This window comes from Molothrus ater, chromosome 12 (genome assembly GCF_012460135.2).
Source record: "Molothrus ater isolate BHLD 08-10-18 breed brown headed cowbird chromosome 12, BPBGC_Mater_1.1, whole genome shotgun sequence".
NCBI classification, from domain to species: Eukaryota; Metazoa; Chordata; class Aves; order Passeriformes; family Icteridae; genus Molothrus; species Molothrus ater.
The window spans coordinates 13,390,156-13,404,198 of NC_050489.2; the positions used below are offsets into that span (position 1 = coordinate 13,390,156).

Genomic DNA, 14,043 nt, shown 5'->3' on the forward strand with positions numbered 1-14,043 from the left:
AGCAGAATTTTTATTTGGTAGTTTGTTACTAATCCCATGGAAACCTTGCCTTAGCACTGGCTGTAAAGACTTATTCATCTTCATTTTTCTGTTGAACAATATTGAAGCAATTTTATCCAGGGTTTGCTTTTCGTTTAGTTATATAAAGAAAATATTATGTTTTATCCAGGTGAAAAGTTCTGCAGCTATGTACAGCACCATGCTGATCCTGTGCTTTTGAGGAAATTATACCCAAGCAAAGGTGGGAAAAAAATACATTTAGTTGGCATTTCAAAAGTAGTCTCTTAAAATGCCTCATGGGTTGCATCTGCCTTTCCCCTGTATTCCATACCCAGATTCCTAAATAGCTGAAGTGTGCCCTGTGCTGTGAATCAGGCCTGCCAGTGGGTTGATGACTCATTTCCTTATTGGTGCAGATGTGTATAGTAAACGTTTCTGGATAACTCTTTTCATATGAAATGTGTGTCCTCTGTGGGAAATGAACACACAGCAATGGCTTTCATTAGGTGTGCACAAAAACTTCATCCTGAAAAAAAAGCTCAAAGGGCTTTTCTTGATGAGGAAAGGTTATCTTGGAAACTTCTGTGATCCCACTTGATGGTTTTGTTTTTCGTTTTTTTTTTTTTTTAATCTTGCTTCTCTGTCCATCTTCAAAACAAGCTACCATTTATACCAGCACAATTCTTTAGGTAAATGCTATAAGCATTTATTTAAGTTTCAATAAGACTCCTTTTGAGTGGCAAGTTCTACCTTTTGGCCAGGAAGGAATGAAGCACTACTATATTTTTCACGTCAGTAAAGGCATTAGCACAGCAGGTTGGCTTAAAATTGTTTTAGATAAAATCTAGGTGTGCATTGCTGAAGTATAGCAGAAATTAGGTAGTAAAGTAAAATAAAGTGCATTAGCCATGTGGCACTGCTGGAGTCTCCAAGAAGAGAAATGGCATTTGTGGTTTGGTGCTGGTGCTGAAGTGTGTGACTGAGCAGTGCACCTGGGAGCCCTGCTGTGAGTCACTGAGCCTGGCCGCCCTCGCTCGCCAAGACATTTATAACTTGGGCTGATGTTGTGATGTATCATCTGTCTGAATGCAGAATGCCTAATGATGTTGTGAATCAGCTGGTTTCATCTCGTCTTTCTGGTCTTTTTCTTGTCATGGCTCATGTGAAAGGAGAACCAGACACTAGGGAAATCAATTTACCACAACAATCTGTGTGGCTCCCAGGCAGATTGATTTAAATAAGCAAGAAGCTTGGATTTGAATAATTTCAGTCTTGCTTGAACACTCTAGTAAACTTTCTAGAGCTTTCTAGTTTGGTGATACTATTTTGCAGCTAATCTTAGCTTTTATTGCTAAGCTTGGTATGTTTCCTGACTAAATTGATACGATCTGTAATTATTTAAATTCTTGCATGTTAATGTTTCTATCTTTTTTTAATAATGTTTTAAAATGGCAAGCCATTATCTACTGAATTACTTCTCCATATGTTAAGCTGCTTTTGGATAGAAATGGGAAACTTAATTAAAATGCAGAAGATGAGTATTGTTGAAGTAGAAGTAAAAGTACTCAAATACTGGATCAGAACAGTTGTTTTACATGGAAAAATGCTTAATACATCAGTCTAGCTTTCCTGGTCATTGTGACCTTTGAGACTTGGGAACAAGGATTTTTTTTTTTTTTATTTCTTAATTATTAGAAAGAATAACTCTCTTAGTTCCTGTTCAGAGCCTCATCTTCAAGGCATTGATGTGAATGCAGTTGTATTTGAGAATCTGTTTTGTCTGTACCTGTGGAAAGGGCTCATTTGTCAGAAGCTGGCAATGAGCTCACGGAGCAGGAGAAGGGTTGCCCTGGAAGTGTGTTAGCAGGTTCCCAAGTGGTGCATTTATGGCTTCAAGAGCAGAAGCCTCTGTGAGTCCCCTGTCACAGAGCAGTCCTCCAGTGTCCTCATGAATTTTGGATGTGGAACACCTTGCCCAGTCTAGTGGATTGATGGTACCATCCTTCACATGGATTTGGTGGTTGTTTTGGTTCTCAGTGCAAGGAGAAGGGACTCCTATTCTGGTTGCTTGTGCTTCCTGGAATTTCTTCTGTTTCTTGGTCAGAGGCAGGTGGTAGGTACCTCTCTATGACTAAGGCTTCAGTTGGCATGTCCTCACCAGTGCTTTTTGCCTGATCCAGAATACATGTATCTAAAATTCATTTTACTGAGGACAATGACAAAAATGGTAACTAGAGCTGTTAAATTGTAGGTACAACAGGATGGACACTGCCTGACTGCCTTGAAGAGAGTTCCAGAACTTTCTGTTGAGTGCCTTCTAATTTTATTTATAAAGGATGGTGTGTTGCAAAATTGATGGTAGGTTGTTTTCAGCTATTATATGGGAAATTCAGCTCAGTAGTGCCTTCTGAAGTGCAGGGTAGCATAGGGAGCAGGGTTTATTTTAGATGTGCATCTCATGGGCAGCCCTTCCTGTATGGGAAGAACTTGAAGTGGAGGGGGGGCATTGTGCTCTTTCTAGGACTCTCTAAAAATAGCCTTCAGATCTTTCCTGCTGAGTTCAGCAGGCAATGGTGAGAATCCAGCAAAACAGATCTCATGGGGGAAACTCATCCAGGGTTGGAGAAGTCCTCTGGACTGCTAAGGCAATATCCTAATTCTCTGTTGCAGAGTGATGCTGCTCTTGTGGACTGTGCTGTGGACCTTAATATGTGTTAGCCCTTTGTGCTTATTTGCTTATTCCCCCTGCGTACAAGTGCAATGTTGTTCCTTAAGTGAATTTATCTTGGCCTCTCTAGTTTAATAGACTGCTTTCTTTTGAATAACCAGAAAGTTTTCAACAGAGAAGTTGCTTTGGAAGAATTGGAGAATGAGTAACAGACCAAGTCAGGCTTTTCCTGGCATGGGGTGGTCTCCTAAAGTATTTTAAAATCCTGGCCTTCTGGCCATTATTAGTGGTGTCAAGTCAAGAGCCTTTGTGGCTTTTGACTTGACATGGCTCTTCTCAGCTCCCATGTTATGTTTGTCATATGAACTTACACTGGGAGTGTCCTATCAGTGTTTCATTGCTGTCACCGTAGCCCTGGGGAGCCTCAAGTTGCCATTGGATTCTCTCAGCAGCTGTGCAATACCTACAGCTTTCCAGTGAGCTTGTGAATGTTGTAATAAAGAAGGGATGGGCTCAGCTGAGGAAGGGTGGTGGCTGGCCCTGGTCATTGAGCATTTGTCAGAGTTTTTTTGGTGTTTGAATAGTACTGTGATCAAATTGACACATACAGGGGATGATAAAGTCAGTGACTGCAGTTAGCATTTAAGTGAGAGAGAACTGAAACAGTTTATTTTAACAGCAGGGAGTTTCCCTACTCAGGACTCTTGTTCTTCACCTGCTTCTCACTGCAGTAAAGTGAGTGATGTGCTGGGCCCCTGCAGATCTTCTGAGGAAAATTCCAGTGTTAGATTTCAAATCCAGCTGTTAGGAGTGTCTGCACTGGCTGTACTCAGGGTGCTCTTGCTTTTGAGGAAGACTTCCCCATCACATTTCATCTCACAGGCAGGGTCCAGAGGACTCTGTACTTTCAGGAAATCTCTTGCAGTGTAGTAGCACTGGAAAGCTGGTATGTGGGGTCTCTTGTAAATCCTTTCCCTCTTGTTGGCATTACCAGATAACAAAACTGCATGTTGAATACTGCATGGGAATTCTGGGTGACATAGACCACACAGAAGATTAAAATAGTCTGTTCTTGTGGCAGACAAGGACTAGTGCTGGGTGTTGTGTAAGAACCTCTACAGGCTTGTTCATCCATGTGTAATGTAATATCTATCATGTTTTGGAAGTAGTGATGTTAAATGTAATTGTTCCTCTCACCACTGTCCTGAAGGAAGAAGGGAAGACTTCAAATTATAATTGTTCTTCTTGTGGTTTGTGGTTAAGGCTGAAGTGGCTTCTCTGAAGCTTTTGATTTTCATTGCCTCTAAACAGAATAGCTGGCAGGAGTTAAAAATAGCAGAGTCTGCTTCCCACCTGTTTGGATGCTCGTCTTATTTTGGTTTGGAGGTGGAATGCATGAATGTAAATCGTTAGGATTAAAGCAGTGCTGCTCATGCCCAGAGCACGGACAGGAGATGCAGGAGATGCTTATTGTGCCTTGGTGAGGATGGGCTCCTGATTGATGTGACATGTGTGCCTTGCTGGAAGAGGGGGAGGAAAATGCTCCCTGGGGAGGGATCCTTGGGAGCACTGCATGGCTTTCAGTGTGGAAAATTGGAGTCATGAGCCTGCATGTTGAATAACAAAGACAAATATGAATATTGGCTGGTGGAGTGTTTAGAGCATTGTTCACTCTGCTGAATGAAGCAATAGCCCTTGGCAGGGGAGCCTGGTACTGGTTAGAGGTGCTCTCCAGCAGGGATGGTGTAATGGAGCTATGGGCAAGGGGGGATGTCAGTGCTTCTTGGCTTTGCTCTGCAGCACAGCACTCACTCCCCTGGGCTGTGGGAGTGGGGTGATGAGTAAGCAGTCTTTGCTCTGAAATCTGCACTTCTCTGCTTTGGTACATGGAGCTTTTGGTGTGCAGTGTTTCTTAGCTCCTATACAAAGCTAATTTGCAAAGGATTTCTCTGGTTCCAGGCCATGTGCAGCCAAAACATGGTTCTCTGAAGAACAAAGCATGGTTAGAACTCAGTTTTCATCCTAGGAGACAGGGGCTTTACCACTCCATGGACAACAGCCTTCTATTTTGTGTAAAACTGAATATTGCTTGTGAACTCTTAGCGACTTTTTGGAAGCTTTCTATAAAGTTAAGCTCAACTTGGGGTACTAAAGGGTATACACTGTCAAAAGATGTGGAGTCTCTGCATTGAGAATAAGTCACAGAATTTGACTTACAAAGGTTACGAATGTATTTGATAAAAGCTCTTCATTAGCTGCTGCACTGGAATTATTTTTTGAGACCTCCATTTCTTTCTTGGCTTGTTTGTCCTCTGCATCACCAGTGGATGCTGTGCAGTACTGCCAGTACTCATGCTGTTGATTTTACCTCTACTGGAATACTCTAAAGTTTATCTGGGATGTTTCTGGTTGGGGTTAAGGCAGAATGCCATCCAAAAAGATAGTTTGAAAGTGAAGTTGTCTCAGCATAGCTTGTGGACTGCTTGATGCTGCAGGTGGAGATGCCACTGTGCCCAGTAAACTCAGTGATGCTGGGAGGACTCTTCCATAACTCCATTAACTAACCTGGCAGAAAATGCTAAAATGACAAACAGTTTTCTGTTGATTTGCTGAGTTTTGGATGGTGCAATGGGTTTGAGTCAACTACAGGGGTGAGGAGGACAGCAGTCTCCCTGTCACCTTGGTTGGCGGGATAACAGCACTCCTTCCCTTCTCCTTTTATCCTCTCTTGTGACTCTGCCAGCATCCTTGCATGCCTTTTGGTCCCTGAAGCTTTTTGCTGGCATTGTGAGAGAGCTTTCCAGGAGCAAATCCTGAAGCCTTCTGGCAGGATCTGCAGCTCAGTGTTGGTGCTATGCTTAGCAGCAGAGCTCTGTTGTGGAGGAGTGTTGTGGGAAACATTATATCTGGTAGCAGTGCTGCCAAACTTAGGTGGCAAACCCATAATTTCAAGGTCTGTCTTGTTCCACAACTCATTAGGACTGCCTGGAAAACCTTTGAGAGGAGGAAGAGAGGGGACTAAGAGAAGAACAACCAAACATCTGGGGCAAATTTGCTTTGATTGTGCTGACTGTTGGAATATGCTCTGGTGTGTGGATCTGTGTTGAAAGGAGAAAGGCTGAGAGGGCTCAGGGGCTTTAGAGTCCCCTATGCAGGGAGGCAGAAGCAGCAGGGACAAGAATAGCTGGTGTGAGAAGGCTGTGGCACTTCCAGCAGGGAGCAGCTGTGCAGCCTCTGAGCACCCACCCTGCAGCTTTGCACGGGTGGGAACAGCCAGCTCAGAGAAAGTGATTTGCTGGTAAGAGCCAGCAAAGATACTTGCCCTGTCAGGCAAATGGAATTGTGTTTCTTTAAAATTGCACCTTGGTCTGTGGTCACTTCTGATGCACCGGAATTAAAGCTTGAGCATTTTCTGTGCTTTTCCTGCCTTTGGTATTTGGCCATGGAGGGGTCTGCTGTGCAGGAAAGGTACACAGCCTGCTGAGGACCTTGCTCAACGTCAAATGTGAAACAAGCAAAACCACTTTTGACTTCTATCAAAGCTACAACAGAAAGAGTAGGACTTGCTGAGCTTTCTTGGTGTTTGAAGCAGATACTGAATGGTGGATCCTCAAAGTATGAGGGGACAAGGCCTGCTTCATCCTTGTCTCCTTTTGACGTGACTGCTGAGCCAGAAGGACACACATGTTGTGCTGGATTTTTGATGTTGCTTTGTGCTATTTTTTCTCAATAAGCATACTTAGCTTAATAGTGTCATACCCCTGGAGGATATAGAATGTCAGCAAAGGTGGAAAAGTTTTTGTAGTGTAGAATTCAGTTAAAACAGCTTTAAAAAGTAGCAGAATTTGATGTTTGGGGTGATGTGCCACTTGTGCTGTGTGTGTGCCAGATGACTAAAGAAATTGCTGCTGGTCCTGATAGTTTATTTTTTATGCACAAAGTTCTGTGTGTGTTTTGTTGTTTGTGTATAACTTGGGCTAATACATTTACATAAACTAGAAACACCTAACCAATATGGACATAATTATTTGGGTAAATGATTTGCTGCATTGCAGACTTTAGCTCTGTTTGTAACTGGGAAAAATTATTTATGTGAAATAAGCAAAGTATATGGAAGCTAGGAGCGTACAGCTTTGGTGCATGATATATCCACAGTTACCATGCTTTAAAGTGGCTCTTTTCAAAGCATGGATGGTAAATATAAAGTGTTTTTGCTGACATGACAACACGGGGTTTGTTTTTAGTACTAAGAGTTCACTGGCATTAGAGAGTATTTCAAGCTTGGCTTAACAAGTTTAACTTTCATTGCTCACTAAATGTGTAATTAAGTTACAACATCTTCTCATCTGTTTTGAACTTAAATTATCGCTGGTTTTAACTTTCCTATCACACATGACTTTTTCAGGATTGCAGGATGTGTGAAAATGGTTTACTGTAGCCATATGCTTCTTGGCTCAGAACTCCAGGATGTTTCAGTAGGTTTGAAGCATGGGTGGTTGTGTGATGTGTGGTTTTTCTTTTACAAAAGCTGTGTTGATTCTTGCCTAGACTACTCTATCTCCTCATGTTTCCAGAAATTCTTCTGCAGAATATTTTCTAGTGGTTGCATTGGAAAGGGATCAGGTTTGCAGGAGGGTGGCTCCACCAGATGTCTCCTTGATCCCTACCTTGCATGTGGCCTGTGCTGTTTCCAGGTGTCCAGCAAGTCTACCTAGCTTGATACCTGAGGATTGAACCACTTTATTGTGAGTTTGCTGTCCTGGCTGGGTGTGTTTGCTGAAGAGATGGCTCTTATCTGTGGGAAGGACACAGCTAAGAAGCCAATTGTCCCTTTATCAGCTCTCTGGCTTCCTCCTTAGATGCTTCCGGGTCAGCAGGCTTGACTTCCACAGAGCTGTAGAACAGTTTGGGCTGGAAGGACCTTGAAGGTCATCTCATTTTAACCTCCTGTCATGGGAAGGGACCCCTTCTACTAGACCAGATTGCTCCAAGCCTCATCCAACCTGGGCTTAAGCACTTCCAGGGACAGGTCATCCTCAGCTTCTTTGGGCAACCAGATTCACCATTCTCATCCACATCAGTTCATCAGGATACTTAGTTTGCTTCTCAAAATCCCATGGTGTGAATTATTTTTCCTTAGGATGTGATGCAGTAAGACCAAATCAAGTGTGTTTTGTATACCCAGCTGGAAGGGGCTCTGCCTGTCGCTGAGGGAGCGGCTGTAAGTGCACCCCAGGCAGTGTGCTGTGCACTGGGTGGTGATGCATGACACTGGTTCAGTCACCAGTTCCTGTTCCTTTGGCTCCCACTATGATGATGGTCCATTTCTGCTGCTAAAGCACCAACACCTCATGGCCCTTTGGGCCTGGGTAGTGGTGGTGGGCTGCTCACCTTGCTGGATAGTTCTGACTAGTTTTATACTGCTGCCAAAGCAGAGAGATTTAGAGAGGGATGGATGACTGTCATGGTTTTCTTCAGTGAGTTGAGATCTGGTGGATGGGAAAAGGCACTTGTAAACACAACAGTACCTTTGAATTTTTCTGTGGAGTTCATAACACTAATGCAATGTGATTTGTGGCTGTTGTTTGTGGTTACATGGAAGAAAATGCTTTTTCTGTTCAGGTTTTCTTATATGTGTTACTTGTTCCAATCTCTGCTTTCCCAGGGAGGTAGGAAGTGGTGTTTGTACTCTGGAATGTGAGTGTTAGTGCGTGAAGGAGTTTGGAGAACTTCTTACAGAACTGTAAAGGGAGGCAATATATTCCCACTGAAGCTGCTAAACAGCAAAGGCTCCTGTGAGCCCAGAGGCACACACATTTTCTGTAAAGGCTGGTTTTAATCCTTCAGTTTGGAGATGTATGAGGAGTCCTTCTCTCTTGCTAATTGGTGGAATGTCCTTGCCATCAGCTTTCTCTCCTAAAATGCCTTGACTAGCATGTGGTGCTGGTTTAGGCTGCTCTCTTCCTTCCCCTTGCCCTGGGGGTCTTCTGAGCATCCGTGTTCCACAAGCTCACCATGTGGGACTGACACAATGCAGCTTTTCTTGCTCTTCAACTTCCCTTAGTGGTAATCTGAAACTTACTTAATTTTTTTTATGACTCTTAACTGCATATAGTTCTGAAACTGCTCACTTGGAAGGTTTCTTGGCTGGATGTAGTGCACAGAGGGCCACAGGCAGAAGGTGTGTGGCTTGCACTGGGGATATTTTTCTTCTCCTTCTTCCAACTCAGCCCTTCAGCTATCAGACAGAAACTGAAAGGATTGTTTTTCTCGTGTTGCTTTGCTGAAATAGGGAGAAGCAGGTCAGCATTGCATGGACCCACCTCAAGTTCCATTACTCTTCTCAGAAGAATAAGGCTAGATTTTGTTTCACAGAGCTGAGTTTTGCTACAGAGCACAGTAAAGTCTGGTATTTCAATGTAACATTTTATTGTTGTGTATTTCAAGAAAAGCTTGTTTAAGTTTCTCAAGTCAGTGAGAACAGCTATGTTATATTTTTGGGCTCATCTTTCCAAAAAAACCCCCTGAGCTTTAATCTTTGGTGGATCTGAAGCAAAGGTTACCAGGTTGGAGGGTGCAAAAATAATTGAAGTGACCCTGAAGAGTTTTGTGGGAGTGCTCTCTGACCCTTACAAATTCTCCTGCCTGCAAATGTGGTAGGAAGTCCTGTCCTCTATAGCAGAATTCCAGTGCTAGCCTAGATATTTTTATAGAGAAACTATCCTTGACTAAGAGACTGAGACAGCAGTTTCAGTGGGGGGCACTCTGCCTCCCAGCTTTTAGTAGTCGAAAACCTTCATTTGGTGCTGAAGGATGTGGGATGAGTGCAGAAAATTGAGGAAAGTACACTTTGTAAGTCACAATAGTGTTGGTCTTAGAGGCCGCTGTAAAATAAAGCAATTTGGGTGGCATCTTAGTTTTCAGTTGAAAGAATCAGTTTTGCAGTCTGAGGATAACTAGCAGACATCTGCTAGTCTTTTAAAAAAAGTTGATATCCAAATTTTCAAATTTATAATTACTTTGGGAGATAGAGTTTTAGATCATGTCAGTCTGGCCAAACTGCAATTAATTGCTATAATCCTTCAGGTACCATTTTTATGTTCAAAGTGGAGAGGTGATTTCTGCCACTTACTGCTATGAAAAATAAAAGTGCTTTAGTTAATAATGGCTGTAATCAAGAGCTTGAAAACGTTTTCCAGGCTTGCTTTTTTCCTCATAAACTTGTGTTCATGTTCCCCAAAGCACCAATGGTACAAGTGTTGGTGTAGCAGATTGTGCAGCAGCAAATGTTGAACTGAAAAAGCTTTGCTTGCTTCAAAACTGCTGAAGTGCTGGTTCTCTGATGTCAGATCCCTGAGGTCTAACATTGTTGTGACAATGATGTGTTTAAGCTTAGAGTGGTTTTGTGACTTGTGGCTCTTAAAGCGTGTCTGGCATCTCAAGTATCAGTAGAAGCAGAGACTTCGTGAGTCAGGGTTGACTTTCCTGTGGGTGTGACAGCCAGGTGATTTTGTCCTGCCTTTGTGCTGTTCTGCTGTGGAGAGGAGATAGGAGTTTGTATGATTAACTTTTTTTCAAGGAACTCTTCATTGTGAGAGCTACTCAGGCTGAAAGGAGAATGAGGTGGTTTGCACTCAGAGTTCTTTCCAAAGGAACTCCCCAGGAGAATATAGTGAATATTTTGAAATGATGTATGAATATTGGATGTCACCAGTTCTCACAGTTGAAAGTATAAATCTTGGGGCTGCTTTGAACCAGCCCTTTTGTGTACAACTGAAAGAAAAGATGTTACTTCTCAAATGGGGAATGTGAGCATTTCAGTCTGGGGGAGGGGAGTGAGTCCTGCCATTCTCCTTCAGTTGTATGCACCAAACGAATTTTTCTTTAAAATCCTGCTCATACTTTGTTTTCCCTCAGGTGCTTTTTTTGCCTTCTTAGTTTGGGCAATTGTGCAGATGCCAGTGCATTCATTATGTTTTTGTAGTGTCTACATAAATGCTGCTACTCTTGTGCTTTTGTTCTGTTGATACACCATAGTGTCTAAGGTACCTGTTCGTTTTTTGGTAATTAGATATCATCACTCTTGTGATTCAGATTCTCAAATTTCCTGTCAATTGTGTCAAGTTGTTTATTATGGAGTTGACAGTATTTTAGTTTCAAAAGTTTAGACTCTTCTCTGTTAAATGCATCACATTGCTAGTAAACTGACACTCCTTTTCTTTCTCCTTTCAGCCAGATAATGAAATCTCTTCAGACTGCAATCATGTAAGTATTGCTTTGTTTATTCACTCTCTAGCTATGGCATTTGCACCTCCTATCCCTTGTGAACCTGAGGTATTTTGCATAGTTTGGTACTTTGCAAAGGCTATTAATCACAACACATTTGGGTTTCTGTCCTGGCCTTTGGAGGAAGAACACAAGGTGACTTCTTTAACCCAGTATAACCACATTGGTCTTAATGGAGACTTCAGAGTGGAATATTTTTAAGAACTTTACAAACTGTACTTCTGTATCAGGGGAGGATAGCAGACGTCTTTCCTGTTTTATAAATGGGGGGTGGTTCCCGTGAGTTACTGGGAGCAGTGTGATGTGTTCCTTTTGGCAAAGATGTGAGCAGTACTGAATTTAAACTCTTAATTCAGTTAATTTCAGCTGTTGACACCTTCTGTATTACTTTCACAGCTGCTAAATTCTTAGACTCGTTTGGAAAATGATGTGGGGGTGTGATATTTAGAGGCAGTTTGAGACACTTGGCTGGTTTTAGAACAGATTTCCTCTCAGCACTGTGTTTAACAGTGAGCAAACTATTAGCCAGTTTTTGGGCTGTCAAGCTGACTCTTCAAATCCCAAGACTCTCAAAAAAAAACAGATAAAATTCAGTGCTGAGGTTGGTATTAGGTTTCTTTTGGTTTTTCTCATTTCTATTCTGTCAGCATACACCATATCAAGATCCTTAATTGCTTGGTTAGCCCTGAACACAGACAGACAAGTGCATGCCTCAGTGACAGTCTTGATTTTGGATGCTTGAGAAGCTGTATTTTGTTTTATTATTGGAAGATATATTCCAGAGATGAAGCCCAGTCATGCTGTACAACCAGTAATTTCCAACTGTGTTTATAAATTAACCTTTAGCACTGCCTGACTTCATTGGCAGCTGTAATTCTCTGTTGTGCAGGATTGGATCAGATGAAGGGCACAACATGTTTCTGTTTAAGTCTTTTTGAAAAAGAGAAAACTCCAGTAATTAAAATGTATCTGCCTGACATTTAAATGTGCCAGCAAAAATTACCTGAATGAAGAAGAAATGGAGAATTTTAGAAGTCAAAATTGGATCTTTCTTCTGCTGGATTAAGTGATGGCACCTCTGCTTCAAATGTTGGGTGGATGTGGATTATGGAAGCCATTCACAAGTAGGAACTGTGGGCTAAGTCTCATTTTCCCAGGCAGAAATTGAAGGGAGGTGATAAAAAACTAGACCAGAAGAGAGATTGTCTCTTGTCCAAATGTTTTCTTTGCCTCTCTCTGCAGTACAATTGTTGATCATCCCCTGGAAAGTTCTATCTAGTGCTAAAATCAGGAGTTTTAAGCTGAAAGTTTAACCTTCTGTTCGTGGGAAGGTTCATTTGGAGAGCATCACATTTTGAGACTCTCCAAAGTGTGAGATTGCAAATGCAGAGATGTATTCTTATCTTGTGTCCTCATTCTTTTACTTCCATTTTTGTCTGGGAGAGACCTACAAGGTCCTTGCTCTTTGCAAGGACAGGTTCCCCATTCATTCTCTTTTACCTACTAAACCTCATGTTTACAATTTACTCCATCTGTAACACCCTAGTTTACCATCACCTCCTTTTTTAGCTTTTCACAGCTCCAAAACCATTAGAGGTGTGGAAGGTGGTGCAGTTATGCTGATTCTGATTTTGGTTCTCTCTCTGTGCTTCCACCCTCCTGGAGTGGGTGTGAAACTTGTGTAGAGCATGTGATTGTTCTCCCAGTGTTTTGTGTACAACTTTTACAAAAGTAAAAGTTTGACCAAATTTTATCTTTTTGATATTAATTTATCACCAAGGCAGAGTTTTTTAAATTAATTTTTACAACTTCTTAATCTTTAAGTTAATGAAAAATGTTTAAATGCAACTTAAGTTCCTGGAAAAACAGATGAGCTAATAGAGCAATCAGGCAACACTTCAGCTATTAATTTGTTGAGGTTTCACGACCCTACCCTGTATTTTTACTTGATGGTGCCTCAGGAGGACATCTGGGATGTGTGTATGTATGTACAGGGTGTGACTTGCCCAAGACTGATTCTTGCACAATGATCCTGTGCGTTGAGGCTCCTTCATGAGCTCATTGCTGGCTCCTGGAAGAGCAGTTGTCCTTTCAGAGGCATTTTTGCAGTCTAAGTTCTAATGTATCGTTTTGCTTAGCAAGAGTGGACCTCCTGTAGATTTGAAATATATCTGCATCCAAAAAGTTGTCACAGCTCTCACAGAAGGATCAAGCTGCTTTGTCTCCTGCCTTTTTTGCTAGGTTTTTTTATAAGGTTTTCAGCATGACATCTGCTCATGTTGAGGCTTTAATTTGTTCAGTTCACTTGCATCAGGCAGACACACCATGGCACACAAAGGTGTGGTGGGCTAAAGGTGTTGCTAAGTATGCAGCAGGTAGCAAGTTAAACCTTTCATTGTTTTATCCTCTCAGTTGTGAAATATTCTTCATTTGTTATCTTTGCTTTTAATGAGTCAGCTTATGACCTTGCAGAGATTTCTGACAGCCTGAATTTGTTCAATATGAACAAATTATTGCAGAAATGAAGGGACAAAAGTGTTGTCAAGGAGACTTATTATTGATCATTTCACTGTAGAGGGATGATGATAGAGATTGGGTATAAATGATGTTTCATTGTTTTCTGAAGCAAAATATTTATATTTCTCCACGGAAACCTCTTCAACTCCCTTTCTACAAATGCTTTCTCTATAGCTCTTGTGGAACTACAAGCTGAACCTGACTACAGATCCAAAGTTTGAATCCGTGGCCAGAGAAGTCTGCAAGTCCACTATTGCTGAGGTAAGTCAGGAGGAAGGCATGGCTGCTCTTGTGGCACTGAGGCTTTTCTCTTTTTTTCGTGAATTAATAGTTAATTTGCTAATTAATAGCGAATTAATGTGTGAATAATGATTTGGGAAAGCTCTAGTATCATATACCAAATTTGTACCTGTAATTAATTCAATCTCCTTGCTGAGGAAGCCAGGTACCTTATTGGTACCAGGCAAAGGGATGGGAGAAAGAAATGCTGAACTAGCAACCCACCAGCTCCTATCAGACCTTTTGTCAGAAATTGGTTGTGAATTGGCTTTGTCCCCGCTGTATCATGTGTG

The 14,043-nt window shown here is 41.8% G+C and overlaps 1 protein-coding gene across 1 annotated transcript in view; it reads left to right on the forward strand.

Annotated features, from left to right (window-relative positions):
• GLG1 (golgi glycoprotein 1) overlaps positions 1–14,043 on the forward strand; it is an 81,366-nt gene that overhangs the window by 26,310 nt on the left and 41,013 nt on the right. The window contains exons 2-3 of the mRNA XM_036390108.2: positions 10,901–10,933; positions 13,646–13,732. Of these exons, the coding sequence (XP_036246001.1) occupies positions 10,901–10,933; positions 13,646–13,732 (120 nt within the window). The remainder of the gene's footprint in view (positions 1–10,900; positions 10,934–13,645; positions 13,733–14,043) is intronic.